The 25,310-nt window shown below is 40.9% G+C and overlaps 2 protein-coding genes across 2 annotated transcripts; both read right to left on the bottom strand.

The window, feature by feature from the left end:
- Positions 1 to 2,660: 2,660 nt before the first annotated feature.
- Positions 2,661 to 10,603, bottom strand: LOC116512065 (weak neurotoxin 10-like). The gene is made up of 3 exons (XM_032222341.1): positions 10,549 to 10,603; positions 3,385 to 3,495; positions 2,661 to 2,755 (listed from the first exon to the last, which is right to left on the bottom strand). Exons 1-3 carry the CDS (start codon positions 10,601 to 10,603, stop codon positions 2,661 to 2,663), a joined length of 261 nt encoding a protein of 86 aa, XP_032078232.1.
- Positions 10,604 to 19,031: 8,428 nt separating this feature from the next.
- On the bottom strand, positions 19,032 to 22,699 carry LOC116512064 (weak neurotoxin WNTX34-like). Its single transcript, XM_032222340.1, has 3 exons — positions 22,640 to 22,699; positions 20,569 to 20,679; positions 19,032 to 19,190 (listed from the first exon to the last, which is right to left on the bottom strand). The coding sequence occupies exons 1-3, from the start codon at positions 22,697 to 22,699 to the stop codon at positions 19,032 to 19,034; spliced, it is 330 nt and encodes a 109-aa protein (XP_032078231.1).
- Positions 22,700 to 25,310: the final 2,611 nt, after the last annotated feature.

Here is a 25,310-nt window from a genome sequence, read left to right as displayed (position 1 = left end):
TATTGCTAAGTCACAGAATGCAGTGAAAAAATAAGACTAAGGTGACCATCTCATGGCAAGAGAGCCAGTCTGGTGCTGTGGTTGAGGCACCTGGCTAAAAAAAGGGAAAGTTCAAGTCCCAGTTCAACTCCTGCCTTTGGCATAAAGCCAGCTGGATGACTTTGTCATATCAGAAAGTAGACACTGTATTTTAATCCGTAGGCTGTGAATTGAAACAAGAAGAAATTTCCTGACCGTGAGAACAATTAATCGGTGGAACGACTTGCCTCCAGAAGTTGTGAATGCTCCCACACTGGAAGTCTTTAAGAAGGGACTGGACAACCATTTGTGTGAAATGGTATATGGGGTTTCCTGCCTGAGCAGGGGTTGGACTAGAAGACCTCCAAGGTCCCTCCCCACTCTGTTGTTCTATTATATCCTGTTCTGTTCCCTTCCATTCGATTCTGTATTTTATCATTCTGTTCTGTTCTGTTCCCATCCCATTCTTCTGTATTTTATTATTCTCTTCTGTTCCTTTCTGTTCTGTTCCGCTCCATTCCATTCCATTCTGTATTTTATCATTCTGTTCTGTTCTGTTCTGTTCTGTTCTGTTCTATTCTATTCTATTCTATTCTATTCTATTCCATTCTGTATTTTATCATTCTGTTCTGTTCTGTTCCGTTCTCTTCCCTTCCCATCCCATCCGTCTGTATTTTATTATTCTCTTCTGTTCCTTTCTGTTCTGTTCCGTTCCATTCTATTCTATTCCATTCCATTCTGTATTTTATTGTTCTGTTCTGTTCTGTTCTGTTCTATTCTATTCTGTTTGAGGTCCCACTGAGGAAGGATTCAGTTGATGGTTTGTCTTCTCTTTCTTGACCCTGTCTGAGTGTAAGGTCATTACCCCATTAGCCAAGCCAAGCCACGATTCAACAGGGATTGGACCCAATCCTGCTCATCCCAATATAAACTGCCTGCTGGATCCTGGAGGAAGGCTCTCTACCTGTGGGTTTTGTGAAAAGGATGTTTCCAAAAAATCAAAACACTTGAGTTGAATGCTAAGGTTTATTTGATTCCCGAACTACAGAACTAGCAGAAGGAAACTTACAGAGCAAGAGAAAAGGGGAAGACAGAGAGATGTCAAAGAGAGCAGCGCATTGGTGGGATTGAATTTTTTTTACTACCGTTTCTGTAGGCGTGGCTTGGTGGGCGTGGCTTGGTGGGCATGGCAGGGGAAGGCTTCTGTAAAATCTCCATTCCCCCCCAATCAGCTGGGACTCGGGAGGCAGAGAATAGATGGGGGCAGGGCCAGTCAGAAGTGGTATTTACTGGTTCTCTAAACAACTGAAAATTTTCACTACCAGTTTTCCAGAAATGGTCAGAACCTGCTGAATACCACCTCTGAGCAGCGGGGAGGGTTATATACATACATACATACATACATACATACATACATACATACATACATACACACACACACACACACACACACACAAACACACAATTTTTAAAACCGACTAAAACAAAACAACACAGATAAAAAACTTTCCTCAATTTCGTCAAGCATGTCGTTTGGTTACAAACTTTTGTGCATCACTTTTTACAATTAAAAATAAGATCACTGTTTATCCATCAAACATAACTAAATACATCATTATCATTGAACATTATGTGTTCAAGTTACCGCTAATATTAATCATCCATAGAGTATAGAATACTTATAGTGTAACATATTCAACTCCAGAAATAGCTTCCCATTGCTAATCCAAGTAGTTATTGAACATTTCAATTCATATATGTATCAATTATTCATTACATCATCATTAGTCCATTTACCATATAAAAATCTTACCAGTATAACATGGTCAATGCTTACAATTATACATAGGATTCAAATCATCCCATTCTTATACATTGAATATATTATTGTCCTTTATATATCATATGATCAAACACTCTATTTCATAGCAAAAAACAACTTTCATAACAATGACTATAACTTTCTGGTCGTCCATTAATAAACAATTTCATTTCCAGGTTTTTTTATCCAACCATTGGTAGAACAAATCCCATACCTTATAAAATTGGTCACCCTCCTGTTCTAACATAGTTTCTTTAACTTCTTCTTCCTGTAGCTTCATCTCTAATGGTAGCTATAAAGTTTTTAAATTACTTTTTCATCAGTACCTGTTAAGATTTTATTTAATTCAGTCATTTTATCATAAAAACCCTCCATTTTTTGACCTTCATTGTATCTAGAATGTATTTTTACATATGAATACCAATTAATTTTGATTCCTTCCTGTTTCAAATTTTGAATGGATTTAAGTTCACCCTCTGTATTTAATAGTTCAGCATATCTAACTTGTTTGTTCCTTTTTGTATATTATTGAATATGAAAAGGCTTCAATGGTTGATTGAAGACTGGAATTTTTAAATAATGTAATTTCTTAATCTTCTCCCAGTTTAATAACAGAGCCTCTCTTATATAACGTCTTCTAAAGTAACCGTGTGCTTTGGTTCCCTTATACCATAAGAATGCATGCCATCCCAGCAGCAAGTCATGACCAGCGGGGAGGGTTATTATGGACCATCTGGCGGTAAAGGTCTGGAGCATAAATGTTCAAGGATGCCCCATGATGGATGAGAGCCAAACGCATGGAATTTAGCCATTTGTAGAACTAAAAGTTGCAACGGTTTCTTGAGCAACACTTAATGATCTCATACGGTTCCAAATTAGGGCAGGTAGCAGCACATCCCCTGCGGGCCCTGAATCCTTTGAAGGAAACACAAAGAATTATTATTAAAAAAATACGAAAGAACAGATCGGTGGTTGTTGCTGAACAAAATGACAAAGCCACAGTGAACACATTCATGCATCTGTTGTCCCCAATCCAGTCCTGAGCCTTGTGCCGAGGCCAATGAAAGACGCCAGACATGAGGTGCAGTTATTTTAACTGTTTTTTTTATTGGGGTACCCCAAGGAAAAGGGCTCCTGGCCAAGATGCCAAGAGAGCCAAGAACAAAGGATTTAGAAAGCTTTATACATTTTCACTAAAGGAGAAGGCGGGAACAAGGCGGGATAATAATAAGAAATATCTAATAACAATTTGTTCTATTTTATTCCCGTTGTATTTTTTCCCCCCTTTGAAAACATTTCACTTCTCATCCAAAAAAACCTCTTACGGCCATATCTTCAGATACAATCAAGATACAAGGAAGATGTTAAAACACGGGATCTAAATAAAGAACCAAGAGCGTTTCATAGGATTCTAACGGGAACAGGTGAAAAATTGACTTAAAAATTATGCAATTACTTATTGATGTATAAAATGGAAAAGGAACAAGTCAAAGAAGCAATGATTACATGGGGCAACGGTGAGAAAAGATAAGAACTGTGCTTACCGAGTAGATCGTAAAAATTCCTCCTTCTATAGCAGAGGTTCTGCCCATTGGGACATTTGCGTACGCTTCTACCAAGTACTCCGGGGCATCTGTAACATATCAGGGTGTGTCCTGGATGAAAGTTATGAAATATGGAAATATTACATTGATATATTTTTTTGGTAATCTTATTTACCTATGAGGTCCGTGATGGGAAACACGTAGCCCTCAATGCATGCATGCAAGCCGTCACCTAGCTGAGCTCCATTGAGCATGGACCTGCCTCTCAGCTGATTTTCAGATCTTGGTCGCGCAAAATTTACGTTGTTTAAAGCTTATTAGAACAGGAAGCCGCTTGGGATTATCTTAAGATAACTGTAAAAAGAATGTGGAATGATTTATGTTGTTTAAACTTTGTTAGAAGCGACTACCTTAAAATAGAAGGTTAACTGAATCTTGCTGAAAGTATTATTGGAATATGTGGAATGATTCATGCTACAAATCGCTCTGAGTTATATTTTAAACAAATGGTAGTACTACGTTATTTGTGATAAATATTAGACAAGCAAGGGATGAGGGCAAAATTTACGTTGTTTAAAGCTTATTAGAACAGGAAGCCGCTTGGGATTATCTTAAGATAACTGTAAAAAGAATGTGGAATGATTTATGTTGTTTAAATTTTGTTAGAAGCGACTACCTTAAAATAGAAGGTTAACTGAATTTTGCTGAAAGTATTATTGGAATATGTGGAAGGATTCATGCTACAAATCGCTCTGAGTTATATTTTAAACAAATGGTAGTATAAATTTGATAGTGGTAAATATCAGACAAGTGGGGGATGAGGGTAAAATACATGTGGAATGAACTAAGTTATTTAAATTCTATTAGAAGGGGAAGTCGGTTGGAATTACAGAAATTGATTCCTGTGTAAAGTAATATCTGATCTACGCTGCTTAACTTTACTAAGAAGGGGAAATCGGGTTAGATTATTTTGAATTACTGTTTGAAAAAGGGGTAAAGAAAGATCATTTACGTTGTTTAAATTTTACTAGATGGGAAAGTTTGATTACTTGTCTGTAAAGTTATATTTGAATATATGGCATAAACTACGCTGCTTAAATCTTACTGGAAGGGATCATGAGGTTTAGGAAGGGAACGGGAGAGTCTACAGAAGGTTGGGGTAAATAGCAAAGAAGTAAGAGATGAGAATAAAATATAGATAGAATGATTTATACTATTTAAGCATAGATAAAGATGGGGGGCTGAGATCAACACAAAGAGTGGTTTCTTTTTTTCCTTTTTTTTTTCTTTCTCTGCTTTTCTTTTTTTTTTTTTGATATATTACTTTTATTTTTTAATCCATATGTATACAAGATATCTTAGATAGAAGGTAGTGCCAGGTGTGGACCCTGGGAAGTCGGGAGGATTAGGGATGGGGATTGTGGGGGGTGGGGTGGGGGGTGTTAATATAGTTTTAATAAGAACAAGAATGTATTTATATACGGTGGTTCTTTTTTTTTTCTTATTATTATTATTATTATTATTATTTTCCTTGGTTTACTTTACTTTTATTAGATCAAACAACACTCGAATAAAGGCATACACCAAGGAGGGAGGTAGAGGGAAGGAAGAGGGAGGAGTAAGGAAGGAGTAAGGGGAATGTAAGGAGTAAGGGGAATGTAAGGAGGGTGTCTGGGGAGTAAGGGGAGAAGGAAGGCTTGAGGGGAAAGGGAAGTAGGAGGGGAGTGTTAGAGGGAGAAAGGAAAGTTGGAGGGGGTAGATGGGGTGTATGGAGGACGCAAGGGTTAGGTGGGGTTGTGAATGATGAGTTGTGTTTCTTTTTTACTTGTTCGTTTTATTCCCTTTTTCTTTTTTTTTTTTTTCTTTTCTTATAGTAAATACCCTGTATATAAATGATTGCAAATGGAATGTGAAAATTGAATAAAATATATTTCCTACAGTATAGCAGAGGTTCTGCCCATTGGGACATTTGCGTATGGATCTACAAAGTACTCCGGGGCATTTGTAACATTCCAGGGTGTGTCCTGGATGAAAGTTATGAAATATGGAAATATTACATTGATATATTTTTTTGGTAATCTTATTTACCTATGAGGTCCGTGATGGGAAACACGTAGCCCTCAATGCATGCATGCAAGCCGTCACCTAGCTGAGCTCCATTGAGCATGGACCTGCCTCTCAGCTGATTTTCAGATCTTGGTCGCGCATGGTGTGTGTGCATAAATTGGGGTCACGTGTGAATATGTGTGGGGGGTGGAGGGGAGCATTGAGGAATGCAGCGCTCCACCCTCATGCTCCGTTTTTGATGCCAGAAGGTTTTGGTGGGGGGGGCTCCGGAGCCCAGGGGAGGCCATTTTCTCCCTCCCGGAGGACGAAAAATGGGCCTCCTGGAAGTTATGGAAATTTAGAAACGGGCCAGTTTCTGCCCTCTGGAGCTCAGGGGAAGCTGTTTTCGCCCTCCCAGATGCTCGAGGGAAGCTTCTGGAGCTTGGGGAGCGCGAAAACACAAACCCCCACTATGGTGCAGGATAAGGTGACCAGACGTCCCGCATTTGGCGGGACAGCCACGCTTTTTCATGCATTTTCCCACGTCCCGCACGCTTCTTTAAAAAGCACGCTTTTTTTGGCGCTCGTAGCTCCCGCCCATCAGCTGCTAGCTCGCTGGGCTGGCTCATTGTTCCGTTCTATCCTACAAATTTAAGCCAGCCCAGCCTGCCGCTCATTGATTGGATTGGCCTGGACTCCAGCCAATCAGTGAGCTGGCTGGGATGGAAAATTTTCAGCACGCCACGTGCTGAAAATTTTCCATTCCAACCAGCTCACTGATTGGCTGGACTCCTTAGCTGAGCACGCCTGCGCGAGTCTCCATTTCATTTCGTCTTTGTTTTGGGGTTGCAGCTGCGCTTACTCACTGGTGAGTAAATCATGTTCATGTTATGATTTGGTACCGGTGGGAATCGGGAGGCGCTGGGGGGAGGAGACAGCCCTCCTCTCCTCCTTCTCCCCCTTTGCGAAGTTCACAGCCAGCCCCTGTGCTGTGCTGGCATGGGCGGCAAAGCTCTGGAACCAAGTGGAAGTTCTCGGGCGGCTGCTGCCTCGCTCTCCTGCCGTGGAGTCCATTTGGAGTCCGTTTCAGTCATCAAGATAACTTCCACTCGCTTCCGGGGCTCCCGCCGCCCGGCAGAAGCCCCTGAACCATGTGGAAGTTCTCTGGAGGCTGCCCCCTCGCTCTCCTGCCGTGGAGTCCGTTTGGAGTCCGTTTCAGTCGTCAAGATAACTTCCACTCGCTTCCGGGGCTCTCGCCGCCCGGCAGAAGCCCCTGAAGCGCGTGGAAGTTCTCGGGCGGCTGCTCCCTCGCTCTCCTGCCGTGGAGTCCGTTTGGAGTCCATTTCAGTCGTCAAGATAACTTCCACTCACTTCCGGGGCTCCCGCCGCCCGGCAGAAGCCCCTGAACCGCGTGGAAGTTCTCGGGCGGCTGCTCCCTCGCTCTCCTGCCGCGGCGATCCCAAATTCATTCACTCAGCCGGGGCGGGAGGAAAATCCTTTTCGGTTTAACACTCCAACACCACAGCTGTTTGCCTTTGCCATCATGACAGACCAGTCCACCTTCGACAAGTCACAACTCCTATTTTTAGGTATCCTGGTAGCCCTGGCAGAAAGGGGTTCTATAGAAGTAGATAAAATGGCAAACTTCACCAGTTGACTTTCTATTCCACAATTTATTTATTTTTGCAATATCTTGTAAGAGATGTACCTTCAATATTCCCCCAAGGGCAAAATTTAAGTGAATACAGTATTTTTTAAAAAGGATTCTCATCTGAATAAGAATAATATGTTTCAATAATATCTGGAAGTTGAATCATGGCAACTGGACTTTAATTTTTTTATTTTTTGCTATTTGTCTCAGCTTTCAGAGACCTGGATGACTTAGAATCTTTATTGACATATTTCAATAATATTGAAAATTTGAATATTCAAATATAAGAATTGAGAAACAATCTTTTAAAGGTGCAGACTGATACCCCCATCCCACTTTCAACACTACAACAACCAGATTAAGATCAAATTCAGCTCCAATAAATACAAATAGTGCTTGACTTGCAACCTTTCATTTAATGACCATTCGGTTACTATGGGAGTGAAAAAATATCTTATGACCATTTTGCACACTTTTGACCATTTTGGCATCCATTCAGTCAAGTGATCAAACTTTGGACACTTGGCAACTGGCTCATATTTATGATGGTTGCAATGTCCCAGGGTCATATGCTCACCTTTTGCAACCTTCTAACATACAAATTCAATAGGGAAGCCAAATTCACTTTACAGCAGTGATTCACTTAACAACTATAGCAAGGAAGGTCATAAAATGGGGCAAAACCAATGTGACCACTGTCTGTGATTCCTTTGTTCCATCCAACTATATACCAATTATCCCATATCCAATAAAATTCTGATTCTTCTTTTCCCTGTATTTCTTTCATTAATATATCCATTTTGGCACAGTCTATAATTTTTCTTATTATTTCTTCTTCATTTAGGTTTAGTTTATTTTTCCACTTCTGGGCGAAAGCGATCCTTGCTGCTGTAAGTATATGTAGTATTAGATATTGTATTTCTTTTTTGTATTTCATCGGTATAATTCCAAATAGAAAGAGTTCAGGTTTCCAATCTAACTTAACCTTTGTTATTTCTTCCAACCAATTTTTGATCCTTTTCCAGAATTTTTTTGCCTCTTCACAAGTCCACCATAAATGATAATATGTGCCATGATGTATTGAATCACATTTCCAGAAATTTAGTGAGGTATTTGTTGAAATTTTGGCCAACCTTGACGGTGCCAGATGCCATCTATAATAAAGCATTTTGTACTGGTTTTCCTTGTATGGGATTGATAGTGTCATTCTTAAATTTATTCCCCAAAATTTTTCCCATTTGTCTAGTTCAATGTTATAGCCAAAGTTCTGTGCCCATTTTATCGTTGGTTCTTTTACAATTTCCTCTTCCATTTGATACTTCAAGACTTTGAATAATTTTATCCAATTCGTGTGGTTCTGTTTCAATACCATATATTTTAGTGTCTTTATTGTATTTAGTTTTAATTTGGAGGTAGGTTAGCCAATCACCTTTCATATTCTGATCTGCCAATTCTTCAATTGTTTTTAAATTTCCCTGTCTGTCAATTAGATCTCTGTATCTTAGAATTTTGTTCCAATCTGTAAAATTTGGGTGTGTCGTTCTTTCTGTTGGTGATAGCCAATTTGGGGTTTTCACATAGTGGATTTTTTTGATTTTGAGCCATTGTTGCAGTAAAGTTCTAATTAAATGATTTTGGAAGTATTTGTGCGTTTTATGTTTGTCATTCCATAAGAAATTATGCCAGCCTGCCTGCAGGTCATGGCCTTCTAAGATCAGAATTCTTTTATTCTTTAACTCAATCCAATCCTTCATCATTGTCATTGTTACTGCAGTTGCGTATATATAAACGTATTATATTTGTAAATTGTAGTTATGTTGAAATAAAAAAAATATTACAATACTATTTTTGTGATGTATGAAAATTTTTGTTGCTCCGTATAAAATTTTTAATCAAGCCCGCCCCCCCCCCCCCGCCGGTCAAAGGTGTCCCTCTTTTCCAATCTGAAAATCTGGTCACCTTAGTGCAGGAGGCAGAGTAGGCCGTGCATGGGTGTGTCTGTGTGTGTATGTGTCACAAACCCATGCATTGGGTGCATTGCATTGTGGGTGTGGGACAGAAGTGGGTTCCTACCAGTTCGCACCTATTCGGTAGAACCGGTTTGTCAAATCTACCGAACCGGTTAGAAGAGGTTCCACCAGTGGACCCGGAAAGTAGGCCACACCTACCGAAGAGGTTCCAATTTTTTTTGAAACCCACCACTGGCAAGGATCTTGTAAATTGACAGCTTTGAGACTTGCATGCTTCAATGCCAGAGTTTCTGAATAGCTACTTGGACCAACCTAAGTATTAATTCATAATTTCATATCCGGTCACATGGGCAGCAAGCCACTCCCACAATGGAGGCCACACCCACAGAGTAGGTTCTAACAATTTTTGAAACCCACCACTGGTGTGGGGACAATTTCGGCATATGAGGAGAGAAAGGTTACCCATCACTGTATTAAGTGATAGATCTTTTCATTCTAAGCTTAGCTGTGAAAATTTCCCTAGAAAGATCAAATGGTCTAGAAATAGGAAACCTGAGTTCTAGTCCAACTTTGGCCATGAAAGGCAAGTTAGTGACTTTGGATTTAAATCACCTCTCTGCCCATCCAACCTTCACAGCGTTGTTGCTGTGGGGGAAATAGGAGGAAGGAGTATTAGGTTTCTTCCTCATTACAAAACTAGATAGCCATATTACTTAGACTTTTATTCCGCTTCACAGTCCTTTACGACCCCCTCTAAGCAGTTTACAGAGTCAGCCTCTTGCCTGCAACAATCTGGGTCCTCATTTTACCCACCTCGGAAGGATGGAAAAGGCTGAGTCAACCTTGAGTGTGTGAGATTCAAACTGCCGAACTTCAGGCAGCCGGCAGTAAGCAGAATTACCCTGCAATGCTGCATTTTAACCCCTGCGCCACAGTAGCTGGGATAAAAGCTGAGAGTAAAAAAAACCCCCATCTAATCTCTTCTGAAAGAAGCCATGAAATAAAAGCAAATGGAAACTTAAGTGTCTGGTCTCCATATGGAAGCTAAGCAGGGTTGGGGTGGGTTAATCCTAGGATGGGAGACCCCCAAGGGTGTTTGATAGATTTAGGAGTCTCAGAAATCCCAGCAGCTTTAACCAATCTCTGGTTGACGTTGAGGACTGCCCAGGCTTGACTTGAAGGAGGCATCTCTGGTCCCCTTTGGCCGCACCGTCCAAAATACTGAAGGACGGCAAATCCAGAGGGAGGTGAGCAGAAACATTTTTCATCTCCTTCCCTGGAGTAATCCCATGGCAGAACTCACTACGCAAAGGAGCCTCCACTTTCAGAGGCAGTCTACCCCAGAATTCCATTTCCCCCCTGAAGGCTCCCATGGACCTTCCTTGTGCAGGGCAAAAGGGTGAAAAAGTCCCAACAACAGGATGGACCACAACTACCCTACCTCTCCCCTTGTTTTGGGTTTGATTATCATCCAAGATCAAAGTTTGGTGACCTTACCAAAGTCCAGGCACACGACTGTCACCACCAGCAAGGCCAGCAGCAGAGTTTTCATCTTGAGATCTTCTCTTTAGCCTTCAAAGTGTAGCCCAGGATGGAAGCAGACACTTATTTATACCCCTCTGAGATGGGGTGGTTGGGAGGAGGCTGGATCTCTAGGATTAAGAGGGAAGGAAGGGGAGATTCAGGAGAAAAGGGAAGGTCAGGGGGTGTGGCCTTTTTGCCCCCAACACCAAAAAAGATCAGATGGCCACCCAGGGAAGAAATATATTTTAGAACTCAAGAGAATATTTTAAAAATTAAACAATTTGAAAATAAATACATAAAAATATGCAAAGCAAAAGTTTCCTTATTGCCCTTGTTGGGTGCGGCGAGAGATACAACTGGGAAGAACAGAGATGTGATATCAGTATATTCTTCTTTAATGGAGAGCCAGCCCTTTTCGAATAAGGGTGTATGTTAAATTCAGAAGAGGTGAGCAAGATGAAAAAATGGGGGCATCAGGACTTTCTGTTGCAGATCCTCAAACTTGTTGCAACAGATGCTCCTCTTGTTTCCCAAATGCTCTTTTGCCTCTGACCTGCTGGAACAGTGAGCCCCCAAGCATCTCTGGAAGACGGCGATGCTAAAGAAGGAGCTCTTTACACTACTGTGCCCCACTTCCCAGGTCGCTCATCAGAAGCTATGAAGAAGCTCCCCCAATTCATCAAATGGGTCCCTCCACTGTTGGACCATCCAACGTTGAAATGTCCTCCTCCACCTGCTCCTCTTCCTGACCCTGCAGCTCCACCGGTTCCTGGTCCAGATCCTTTTCCAATCTTATTCTTCTCTTTAATCATGACGGTTCTCCTGGAGACCCCCCTTTTTTTTAAGCAGGCTACATAAAATTATCTGAGCATGGTTTGGAAGGAGAACATTGCACTCACGTGCATGGACCGTGTTACCCTGATAAGGAAACGCCTGCAGGGACACCACAAGCATAAAGAACACCCAGAACCAACCATTTAATCACGGTTTCCTCTTCCCTGTTATCTACTGAACATCTTGGCCATTAACCACAGTTAATCTCACTGATTTGAAAAAGCTTACATTCCAAAAAAAATGCCTATGTTGCTCCATAATTTGATTTTCTAGTGGATTTTGCTCATGGATCAAGGGGCATTTTTGAGAATATGCGCAATATTTAAGCAGCATGCTTGGGATCAAACCGAAAAGCTTCATCACTGGAGCTTTTCAGAAGAGGCTGGGAAAAACCCTTGTCTGAAATGGTAGAGGGTCTCCTGCTTGAGTAGGGGGGGGGTGAACCAGAAGACCCCCAAGGTCCCTTCCAGCTCAGTTCTGATTGATTGATGGATAAAGCATAAATCATCCAAGCTTTATCAGCAACAAGCTCAGTTCACTTCTTCTGTTTGAGGGAGTTCAGTGTTATGTTTTGGTCTGCTTCAATTGTGTCCTCTGCGCAGATTGTGCTGCCTGTGATAAATTCAGGGAGAGACGGCAATTGTACGGGAGCTCCTATATTGCAGGTGGAATGGTACCTTCCATCTTCAAGACAGAGACTGCTTGCTTCTTCATTGGGTCTGTCCCAGTTTCCCTTCTTTCCAAATTATCTCTTTTAAATAAATTTTTATTAATGTTCTACTGTTACATTTAATTAGTGCTTGGTAAACATCCCGTTCTCTGGGTTTTTTTCTGTCTGCTTAACAATACCAATTATATTCCTGATCTTTACCCCTTTCTTCCAGACATTGAAAAAATAAATTCCATCTTTGGTAGTATTCTGTATCTTCCTTCCCTTTGATCTTCAAAGCAAGTCTGTCCATTTCTGCACAATCCAACATCATCTGGTGGCATTTCTTCATTTTTCCAAGGCTGAGCAAATAAAACCCTCACTGCTGCTAATACATGAGATATTAGATTTAGACTTTGTTTATCAAACGTTTCTGGTACTATGTCTAATAAAAGAAGTTCAGGTTTAAGATCAACATGTTTTCCTGAAGTCTTTTCTAGCCACATGTGTAGAACACGTGCTTTACAACACGTCCACCACAGATGATAACATGTGCCAGGTTTTTGGTTACATTTCCAACGTTTACTAGACACATGTTCTCCATCTCTCTCTCTCTCTCTCTCTCTCTCTCTCTCTCTCTCTCTCTCTCTCTCTCTCTCTCACATCTATCTATCTATCTATCTATCTATCTATCTATCTATCTATCTATCTATCTATCTATCTATCTATCTATCTATCTATCATCTGTCAAAGAAAACAGAAGTCAAACATGATTGTGGCTTTAAAATTAGAGAAAGAAACAATAATCTATGCTGGGCCAATGACGCTACTAGTGATCTGCAGGCTCTAGTAATTTAAGTGACAGAATGCAGTGAAAAAATAAGACTAAGGTGACCATCTCATGGCAAGAGAGCCAGTCTGGTGCTGTGGTTAAGGCACCTGGCTAAAAAAAGGGAAAGTTCAAGTCCCAGTTCAACTCCTGCCTTTGGCATAAAGCCAGCTGGATGACTTTGTCATATCAGAAAGTAGACACTTTATTTTAATCCGTAGGCTGTGAATTGAACCAAGAAGAAATTTCCTGACCGTGAGAACAATTAATCGGTGGAACGACTTGCCTCCAGAAGTTGTGAATGCTCCCACACTGGAAGTCTTTAAGAAGGGACTGGACAACCATTTGTGTGAAATGGTATATGGGGTTTCCTGCCTGAGCAGGGGTTGGACTAGAAGACCTCCAAGGTCCCTCCCCACTCTGTTGTTCTATTATATTCTGTTCTGTTCCCTTCCATTCGATTCTGTATTTTATCATTCTATTCTGTTCTGTTCCCATCCCATTCTTCTATATTTTATTATTCTCTTCTGTTCCTTTCTGTTCTGTTCCGCTCCATTCCATTCCATTCTGTATTTTATCATTCTGCTCTGTTCTATTCTATTCTATTCTATTCTATTCTATTCTATTCTATTCTATTCCATTCCATTCCATTCTATTCCATTCTGTATTTTATCGTTCTGTTCTGTTCTGTTCTGTTCTGTTCTGTTCCGTTCTCTTCCCTTCCCATCCCATCCCATCCCATCCGTCTGTATTTTATCATTCTCTTCTGTTCCTTTCTGTTCTGTTCCGCTCCATTCCATTCCATTCTGTATTTTATCATTCTGTTCTGTTCCTTTCTGTTCTGTTCCACTCCATTCCATTCCATTCCATTCTGTATTTTATCATTCTGTTCTGTTCTGTTCCCATCCCATTCTTCTGTATTTTATTATTCTCTTCTGTTCCTTTCTGTTCTGTTCCGCTCCATTCCATTCCATTCCATTCTGTATTTTATCATTCTGTTCTGTTCCTTTCTGTTCTGTTCCGCTCCATTCCATTCTATTCCATTCTGTATTTTATTATTCTATTCTATTCTATTCTATTCTATTCTATTCCATTCCATTCCATTCCATTCCATTCTATTCTATTCTATTCCATTCTGTATTTTATTATTCTATTCTACTCTACTCTACTCTACTCTATTCTATTCTATTCTATTCTATTCTATTCTATTATATTATATTCTATTATATTCAATTCCATTCCATTCCATTCTGTATCTTATCATTCTGTTCTGTTCTGTTCCCATCCCATTCTTCTGTATTTTATTAGTCTCTTCTGTTCCTTTCTGTTCTGTTCCGCTCCATTCCATTCTATTCCATTCTGTATTTTATTATTCTATTCTATTCTATTCTATTCTATTCTATTCTATTCTATTCTATTCTATTCCATTCCATTCCATTCCATTCCATTCTGTATCTTATCATTCTGTTCTGTTCTGTTCCCATCCCATTCTTCTGTATTTTATTAGTCTCTTCTGTTCCTTTCTGTTCTGTTCCGCTCCATTCCATTCAATTCCATTCTGTATTTTATTATTCTATTCTATTCTATTCTATTCTATTCTATTCTATTCTATTCTATTCTATTCCATTCCATTCCATTCCATTCCATTCCATTCCATTCCATTCTGTATCTTATCATTCTGTTCTGTTCTGTTCCCATCCCATTCTTCTGTATTTTATTAGTCTCTTCTGTTCCTTTCTGTTCTGTTCCGCTCCATTCCATTCTATTCCATTCTGTATTTTATTATTCTATTCTATTCTATTCTATTCTATTCTATTCTATTCTATTCTATTCTATTCTATTCCATTCCATTCCATTCCATTCCATTCTGTATTTTATCATTCTGTTCTGTTCTGTTCTGTTCTGTTCCGTTCCGTTCTCTTCCCTTCCCATCCCATCCCACCCCATCCGTCTGTATTTTATTATTCTCTTCTGTTCCTTTCTGTTCTGTTCCGCTCAGACCATTCTATTCCATTCTGTATTTTATTATTCTATTCTATTCTATTCTATTCTATTCTATTCTATTCTATTCTATTCCATTCCATTCCATTCCATTCCATTCCATTCCATTCCATTCCATTCCATTCTGTATTTTATCATTCTGTTCTGTTCTGTTCCGTTCCATTCCGTTCCGTTCCATTCTGTATTTTATTGTTCTGTTCTGTTCTATTCCATTCTATTCTATTCCATTCCATTCCATTCTGTATTTTATTATTCTATTCTATTCTATTCTATTCTATTCTATTCTATTCTATTCTATTCTATTCTATTCCATTCCATTCCATTCCATTCCATTCCATTCCATTCCATTCCATTCTGTATCTTATCATTCTGTTCTGTTCTGTTCCCATCCCATTCTTCTGTATTTTATTAGTCTCTTCTGTTCCTTTCTGTTCTTTCCGCTCCATTCCATTCTATTCCATTCTGTATTTTATTATTCTATTCTATTCTATTCTATTCTATTCTATTCTATTCTATTCTATTCTATTCTATTCTATTCTATTCCATTCCATTCCATTCCATTCCATTCCATTCTGTATCTTATCATTCTGTTCTGTTCTGTTCCCATCCCATTCTTCTGTATTTTATTAGTCTCTTCTGTTCCTTTCTGTTCTGTTCCGCTCCATTCCATTCTATTCCATTCTGTATTTTATTATTCTATTCTATTCTATTCTATTCTATTCTATTCTATTCTATTCTATTCTATTCCATTCCATTCCATTCCATTCCATTCCATTCTGTATTTTATCATTCTGTTCTGTTCTGTTCTGTTCTGTTCTGTTCTGTTCCGTTGTCTTCCCTTCCCATCCCATCCCACCCCATCCGTCTGTATTTTATTATTCTCTTCTGTTCCTTTCTGTTCTGTTCCGCTCCATTCCATTCTATTCCATTCTGTATTTTATTATTCTATTCTATTCTATTCTATTCTATTCTATTCTATTCTATTCTATTCTATTCTATTCTATTCTATTCTATTCTATTCAATTCTATTCTATTCCATTCCATTCCATTCCATTCCATTCTGTATTTTATCATTCTGTTCTGTTCTGTTCTGTTCCGTTCCATTCCGTTCCGTTCCATTCTGTATTTTATTGTTCTGTTCTGTTCTATTCCATTCTATTCTATTCCATTCCATTCCATTTTTTCTATTCTATTCCATTCCATTCCATTCCATTCTGTATTTTATTATTCTATTCTATTCTATTCTATTCTATTCTATTCTATTCTATTCTATTCTATTCTATTCTATTCTATTCTATTCTATTCTATTCTATTCCATTCCATTCCATTCCATTCCATTCTATTCCATTCTGTATTTTATCATTCTGTTCTGTTCTGTTCCGTTCTCTTCCCTTCCCATTCCACCCCATCCGTCTGTATTTTATTATTCTCTTCTGTTCCTTCTGTTCCGTTCCGTTCTATTCTATTCTATTCCATTCCATTCTGTATTTTATTGTTCTGTTCTGTTCTATTCCATTCCATTATATTCCATTCCATTCCATTTTTCTATTCTATTCTATTCTATTCTATTCTATTCCATTCTATTATATTCTACTCCATTCCGTTCTGATGGAAACGTCTTCTATTATGTAAGATAGGACTTAGAAACCTGCCAACTAAAGACTATTAGTCTTACTTGCTACATTTTTGTAATGCCCATGTGGGTTTTTTCCCCCTATGCTATGTGGTATCTGTATTTGAAAAGAATCAGGCTGCTCTTAAATGATTTTTTTTAAATGAAAAATTCCCACTCAGCCCTAACACCCAGCTAAGTGATCTCTGGTGTCCCCTTCAACATTCATACTGTAGAACTGAGAAGAGCTTGAGACCAGCCTTCAGAACCAAGCATCAAATCAAGATCTGTCTCCTCCCAGGTGGGCGGAATGGAGAAGGGGCCTGTCACTCTTCACCCCAAATCCCCCTCCAGTGTTTTAAGGCATCTTCCTCTGCCTCTCAGCTTGCCCCAGAGAGAGAAGAAAGGGAGGGAAGGAGAAGCACTGACGTTTGAGGTCACTGAGGAAGGATTCAGTTGTGGGTTTGTCTTCTCTTTCTTGACCCTGTCTGAGTGTAAGGTCATTACCCATTAGCCAAGCCAAGCCACGGTTCAACAGGGATTGGACCTAAGCCTGCTCATCCCAATATAAACTGCCTGCTGCATCCTGGAGGAAGGCTCTCTACCTGTGGGTTTTGTGAAAGGGATGTTTCCAAAAAATCAAAACACTTGAGTTGAATGCTAAGGTTTATTTGATTCCTGAACTACAGAACTAGCAGAAGGAAACTTACAGAGCAAGAGAAAAGGGGAAGACAGAGAGATGTCAAAGAGAGCAGCGCATTGGTGGGATTGAATTTTTTTTACTACCGTTTCTGTAGGCGTGGCTTGGTGGGCGTGGCTTGGTGGGAGTGGCAGGGGAAGGCTTCTGTAAAATCTCCATCCCCCCCCAATCAGCTGGGACTCGGGAGGCAGAGAATAGATGGGGGCAGGGCCAGTCAGAAGTGGTATTTACTGGTTCTCTAAACAACTGAAAATGTTCACTACCAGTTTTCCAGAAATGGTCAGAACCTGCTGAATAGCACCTCTGAGCAGCGGGGAGGGTTATATACATACATACATGCATACATGCATACACACACACACACACACACACACACACACACACAAAATTTTTAAAACCGACTAAAACAAAACAACACATATAAAAAACTTTCCTCAATTTCGTCAAGCATGTCGTTTGGTTACAAAGTTTTGTGCATCACTTTTTACAATTAAAAATAAGATCACTGTTTATCCATCAAACATAACTAAATACATCATTATCATTGAACATTATGTGTTCAAGTTACCGCTAATATTAATCATCCATAGAGTATAGAATACTTACAGTGCAACATATTCAACTTCAGAAATAGTTTCCCATTGCTAATCCAAGTAGTTATTGAACATTTCAATTCATATATGTATCAATTATTTATTACATCATCATTAGTCCATTTACCATATAAAAATCTTACCAGTATAACATGGTCAATGCTTACAATTATACATAGGATTCAAATCATCCCATTCTTATACATTGAATATATTATTGTCCTTTATATATCATATGATCAAACACTCTATTTCATAGCAAAAAAAACAAACAACTTTCATAACAATTATAACTTTCTGGTAGTCCATTAATAAACAATTTCATTTCCAGGTTTTTTTATCCAACCATTGGTAGAACAAATAGCAATAGCAATAGACTTATATACTGCTTCATAGGCCTTTCAGGCCTCTCTAAGCGGTTTACAGAGAGTCAGCATATTGCCCCCAACAATCTGGGTCCTCATTTTACCCACCTCGGAAGGATGGAAGGCTGAGTCAACCCTGAGCCGGTGAGATTTGAACCGCTGACCTGCTGATCTAGCAGTAGCCTGCAGTGCTGCATTTAACCACTGCGCCACCTTGGCTCTAAATCCCATACCTTATAAAATTGGTCACCCTCCTGTTCTAACATAGTTTCTTTAACTTCTTCTTCCTGTAGCTTCATCTCTAATAGGTAGCTACAAAGTTTTTAAATTACTTTTTCATCAGTACCTGTTAAGATTTTATTTAATTCAGTCATTTTATCATAAAAACCCTCCATTTTTTGACCTTCATTGTATCTAGAATGTATTTTTACATATGAATACCAATTAATTTTGATTCCTTCCTGTTTCAAATTTTGAATGGATTTAAGTTCACCCTCTGTATTTAATAGTTCAGCATATCTAACTTGTTTGCTCCTTTTTGTATATTATTGAATATGAAAAGGCTTCAATGGTTGATTGAAGACTGGAATTTTTAAATAATGTAATTTCTTAATCTTCTCCCAGTTTAATAACAGAGCCTCTCTTATATAATGTCTTCTAAAGTAACCAGCCTCTCTTATATAATGTCTTCTAAAGTAACCATGTGCTTTGGTTCCCTTATACCATAAGAATGCATCCCATCCCAGCAGCAAGTCATGACCAGCGGGGAGGGTTATTATGGACCATCTGGCGGTAAAGGTCTGGAGCATAAATTGTCAAGGATGCCCCATGATGGATGAGAGCCAAACGCATGGAATTTAGCCATTTGTAGAACTAAAAGTTGCAACGGTCTGTTGAGCAACACTCAATGGTCTCTTTGGGTTTCACAGTAGGGCAGGTAGCAGCACATCCCTTTACTACCAGGAATCCTTTGAAGGAAACACAAAGAATTATTATTAAAAAAAATACGAAAGAACAGATCAGTGGTTGTTGCTGAAGAAAATGAAAAAGACACAGTGAACACATCCATGCATCTGTTGTCCCCAATCCAGTCCTGAGCCTTGTGCCGAGGCCAATGAAAGACGCCAGACATGAGGTGCAGGTATTTTAATTGTTTTTTTATTGGGGTACCCCAAGGAAAAGGGCTCCTGGCCAAGATGCCAAGAGAGCCAAGAACAAAGGATTTAGAAAGCTTTCTACATTTTTCACTAAAGGAGAAGGCGGGAACAAGGCGGGATAATAATAAGAAATATCTAATAACAATTTGTTCTATTTTATTCCTGTTGTATTTTTTTCCCCCTTTGAAAACATTTCACTTCTAATGATGATATAACTATGCTGTGAAATAATCTAACAATGATACAATGAAAAATTAATATAAGGTCTGGTGATATAATGTATAATGTTAAGAACGTATTATAATGATATTTCGCTGCTGATAAACAATTTTAACAAGGGAATACTTGAAAACTGGTATATATATATGCAGTGACGTTTTGATGAATAATGAAGGAATAAGATCTCCGTTTGAAGGTATTAAATACAAGGACAATAATGAACATAAGTATATTTTCTGGGGAAAAATAATACTAATGTTAACTGAATATATATTGTAGAATGAAAATGAGGTTTTTAATTTTACTAGATGAAAAGTTTGAGATGGTAAATATTATTCGAGGACGTGGATGTTAAAACACTTGTAACCAAACGACATGCTGCATGTGATGATGGTTTTTTTCCCCTTTGTGTGTGTGTGTGTGTGTGTGTGTGTGTGTGTGTGTGTGTTTTTCCCTTTTTTTCCCTTTCTTTTTAATTTTATTTTATTGTTGTGTCTATTAAATATATAGCAGAGAGATACGGGTTGTGTATGTGGGGGGGAAAACATAGTTGGGATGGACTGCCACAGGTAGAGGAATAAGAAACGATACTAAATTATAATCTATTCAATGAAACAATGAAGGTATAAGAATGATAAATGTTAAAAGACCTGTAACCAAACGACATACTGTATGTGACAATGGGCTTCGTGTTTTTTGCTTTTCTTTTTCTATTGTTGTATGTATACGTTTCTATGTAATAAAAATAAAAATAAAAAATTTATAAAAAAAAAGAAAGAAAACATTTCACTTCTCATCCAAAAAAGCCTCTTACGGCCGTATCTTCAGATACAATCAAGATACAAGGAAGATGTTAAAACACGGGGTCTAAATAAAGAACCAAGAGCGTTTCATAGGATTCTAACGGGGAACAGGTGAAAAAATTGACTTAAAATTATGCAATTACTTATTGATGTATAAAATGGAAAAGGAACAAGTCAAAGAAGCAATGATTACATGGGGCAACGGTGAGAAAAGATAAGAACTGCGCTTACCGACATTTTTGTACCATGTCCTTCTTCTAAAGCAGAGATTCTGCCCATTGGGACATTTGTGTATGGTTCTGCAAGTTGCTCTGGGGCATTGGTAACATTCCAGGGTGCGTCCTGGATGAAAGTTATGAAATATGGAAATATTACATTGATATATTTTTTGGGTAATCTTGTTTACGTATGAGGTCCGTGATGACGAACACCCTATGCAGGCATGTAAGCCGTCACCTAGCTGAGCTCCATTGCGCATGGACCTGCCTCTCAGCTGATTTTCAGAGCTCGGTCGCGCATGGTGTGTGTACATACATTGGGGTCACGTGTGGATATGTGTGGGGGGTGGGGGGGAGCATTGAGGAATGCAGCGCTCCACCCTCATGCTCCGTTTTTAATGCCAGAAGGTTTTTTGGGGGGGGGGCTCCGGAGCCCAGGGGAGGCCATTTTCTCCCTCCCGGAGGATGAAAAATGGGCCTCCTGGAAGTTATGGAAATTTAGAAACGGGCCAGTTTCTGCCCTCTGGAGCTCAGGGGAGGCTGTTTTCGCCCTCCCAGATGCTCGAGGGAAGCTTCTGGAGCCTGGGGAGGGCGAAAACACAAACCCCCACTATGGTGAAGGAGGCAGAGTAGGCCGTGCATGGGTGTGTGTGTGTATTATTATTGTGTGCATTGCACTGTGGGTGTGGGACAGAAGTGGGTTCCTACCAGTTCGCACCTATTCGGTAGAACCGGTTCGTCAAATCTACCGAACCGGTTAGAAGAGGTTCCACCAGTGGAACCGGAAAGCAGGCCACACCTACAGAAGAGGTTCCAAACTTTTTTGAAACCCACCACTGGCAAGGATCTTGTAAATTGACAGCTTTGAGACTTGCATGCTTCAATGCCAGAGTTTCTGAATAGCTACTTGGACCGACCTAAGTACTAATTCATAATTTCATATGCGGTCAGATGGGTGGCAAGCCACTCCCACAAAGGAGGCCACACCCACAGAGTAGGTTCCAACAATTTTTGAAACCCACCACTGGTGTGGGGACAATTTCGGCATATGAGGAGAGAAAGGTTACCCATCACTGTATTAAGTGATAGATCTTTTCATTCTAAGCTTAGCTGTGAAAATTTCCCTAGAAAGATCAAATGGTCTAGAAATAGGAAACCTGAGTTCTAGTCCAACTTTGGCCATGAAAGGCAAGTTAGTGACTTTGGACTCAATCACCTCTCTGTCCATCCAACCTTCACAGCGTTGTTGCTGTGGGGGAAATAGGAGGAAGGAGTATTAGGTTTCTTCCTCATTACAAAACTAGATAGCCATATTACTTAGACTTTTATTCCGCTTCACAGTCCTTTACGACCCCCTCTAAGCAGTTTACAGAGTCAGCCTCTTGCCTGCAACAATCTGGGTCCTCATTTTACCCACCTCGGAAGGATGGAAAAGGCCGAGTCAACCTTGAGTGTGTGAGATTCAAACTGCCGAACTTCAGGCAGCCGGCAGTAAGCAGAATTAGCCTGCAATGCTGCATTTTAACCCCTGCGCCACAGTAGCTGGGATAAAAGCTGAGAGTAAAAAAATCCCATCTAATCTCTTCTGAAAGACGCTATTAAATGGATATCTAAATGGCTGGTCTCCGTGTGGAAGCTAAGCAGGGTTGGGGTGGGTTAATCCTAGGATGGGAGACCCCCAAGGGTGTTTGATAGATTGATGGGTCCCAGGAATCTCAGCAACAACAACCAATCTCTGGTTGACGTTGAGGACTGCCCAGGCTTGACTTGAAGGAGGCATCTCTGGTCCCCTTTGGCCGCACCGTCCAAAATACTGAAGGACGGCAAAGCCAGAGGGAGGTGAGCAGAAACATTTTTCATCTCCTTCCCTGGAGGAATCCCATGGCAGAACTCACTACGCAAAGGAGCCTCCACTTTCAGAGGCAGTCTACCCCAGAATTCCATTTCCCCCCTGAAGGCTCCCATGGACCTTCCTTGTGCAGGGCAAAAGGGTGAGAAAGTCCCAACAACAGGATGGACCACAACTACCCTAACTCTCCCCTTGTTTTGGGTTTGATTATCATCCAAGATCAAAGTTTGGTGACCTTACCAAAGTCCAGGCACACGACGGTCACCACCAGCAAGGCCAGCAGCAGAGTTTTCATCTTGAGATCTTCTCTTTAGCCTTCAAAGTGTAGCCCAGGATGGAAGCAGACACTTATTTATACCCCTCTGAGATGGGGTGGGTGGGAGGAGGCTGGATCTCTAGGATTAAGAGGGAAGGAAGGGGAGATTCAGGAGAAAGGGGAAGGGCAGGGGGTGTGGCCTTTTTGCCCCCGACACCAAAAAAGATCAGATGGCCACCCAGGGAAGAAATATATTTTAGAACTCAAGAGAATATTTTAGAAATTAAACAATTTGAAAATAAATACATAAAAATACACAAAGCAAAAGTTTCCTTATTGCCCTTGTTGGGTGCGGCGAGAGATACAACTGGGAAGAACAGAGATGTGATATCAGTATATTCTTCTTTAATGGAGAGCCAGCCCTTTTCGAATAAGGGTGTATGCTAAATTCAGAAGAGGTGAGCAAGATGAAAAAATGGGGGCATCAGGACTTTCTGTTGCAGATCCTCAAACTTGTTGCAACAGATGCTCCTCTTGTTTCCCAAATGCTCTTTTGCCTCTGACCTGCTGGAACAGTGAGCCCCCAAGCATCTCTGGAAGACGGAGATGCTAAAGAAGGAGCTCTTTACACTACTGTGCCCCACTTCCCAGGTCTCTCATCAGAAGCTATGAAGAAGCTCCCCCAATTCATCAAATGGGTCCCTCCACTGTTGGACCATCCAACGTTGAAATGTCCTCCTCCACCTGCTCCTCTTCCTGACCCTGCAGCTCCATCAGTTCCTGGTCCAGATCCTTTTCCAATCTTATTCTTCTCTTTAATCATGACGGTTCTCCTGGAGACCCCCCTTTTTTTTAAGCAGGCTACATAAAATTATCTGAGCATGGTTTGGAAGGAGAACATTGCACTCAAGTGCATGGACCGTGTTACCCTGATAAGGAAACGCCTGCAGGGACACGGCAAGCATAAAGAACACCCAGAACCAACCATTTAATCACGGTTTCCTCTTCCCTGTTATCTACTGAACATCTTGGCCATTAACCACAGTTAATCTCACTGATTTGAAAAAGCTTACATTCCAAAAAAAATGCCCACGTTGCTCCATAATTTGATTTTCTAGTGGATTTTGCTCATGGATCAAGGGGCATTTTTGAGAATATGCGCAATATTTAAGCAGCATGCTTGGGATCAAACCGAAAAGCTTCATCACTGGAGCTTTTCAGAAGAGGCTGGGAAAAACCCTTGTCTGAAATGGTAGAGGGTCTCCTGCTTGAGTAGGGGGGGGGTGAACCAGAAGACCCCCAAGGTCCCTTCCAGCTCAGTTCTGATTGATGGATAAAGCATAAATCATCCAAGCTTTATCAGCAACAAGCTCAGTTCACTTCTTCTGTTTGAGGGAGTTCAGTGTTATGTTTTGGTCTGCTTCAATTGTGTACTCTGCGCAGATTGTGCTGCCTGTGATAAATTCAGGGAGAGACGGCAATTGTACAGGAGCTCCTATATTGCAGGTGGAATGGTACCTTCCATCTTCAAGACAGAGACTGCTTGCTTCTTCATTGGGTCTGTCCCAGTTTCCCTTCTTTCCCAATTATCTCTTTTAAATAAATTTTTATTAATGTTCTACTGTTACATTTAATTAGTGCTTGGTAAACATCCCATTACAGAGATCCCTCCTTCCGGCCCTAGGAGTCCCACTCCAAGGCCAGATGGCGTGAGCAGTCAGGACCCTGGTCTCAGGCTGCTGTCGCTAAATGCCAGGTCTGTTGTTCACAAAGCTCCCCTCGTCCGGGACTTAATTGTTGACGAGAGGGCAGACCTGGCATGTATTACTGAGACCTGGCTGGGCACAGAAGGAGGAGTCCCCCTTGTAGAGATGTGCCCAGAGGGATTTCAGGTGCTTCATCAGCCGAGAGACCAGGGAAGGGGTGGCGGTGTGGCCATTGTAATCCGGGAGTCTCTGTTACCTCGTAGGGTCCCTGCTCCGGAGCTTGTCGGGTGTGAGTCTCTGCTGATAAAGTTGGACCTCAAGGGTCAAGTGGGCTTGCTGCTAACGTACCTGCCTCCCAACTACGTTGCAGCATCCCTCCCTTCGCTCCTCGAGTCAGTAGCCGAGCTGGCGGTTGAGTTCCCCAGGCTTATAGTTCTGGGGGATTTCAACTTGCCATCGCTCGGTGAACGCTCTGATGGGGCGCAGGAGTTCATGGCTTCCATGACAGCCATGGGCTTGACCCAAGTAATTCGGGGCCCAACCCACGCAGCGGGTCACATGCTCGACCTCGTATTCCTCTCGGAGCAGTGGATGTGTGATCTTGGTCTGAAGGGTAATGAGATCATACCCCTGTCGTGGTCAGACCACTGCCTACTGAGGCTTGACTTCCGGAGGCCATACCCCCACCGTAGGGAGGAGGAACCGACCAGGTGGTTCCGCCCCAGGCGACTTATGGACCCTTTGAGGTTCCAGACGGAGCTTGGGGTCATTCCTGATACTCTCGCCCACAGTTCGGCGGAGACTCTGGCTGCCGCCTGGTACTCGGCGGCGTCGGAGTCTCTCGACCGGATTGCGCCACTATGGCCCCTCCGGGTCAGTGGATCCCGGAGAGCTCCCTGGTTTACCGAGGAACTCCGGGAGAAGAAACGCCGGAGGAGATGCCT

The sequence above is a fragment of the Thamnophis elegans genome, chromosome 8, assembly GCF_009769535.1.
Source record: "Thamnophis elegans isolate rThaEle1 chromosome 8, rThaEle1.pri, whole genome shotgun sequence".
In the NCBI taxonomy this organism is placed as follows: domain Eukaryota; kingdom Metazoa; phylum Chordata; class Lepidosauria; order Squamata; family Colubridae; genus Thamnophis; species Thamnophis elegans.
This window is presented reverse-complemented; position numbering and strand designations above follow the sequence as displayed.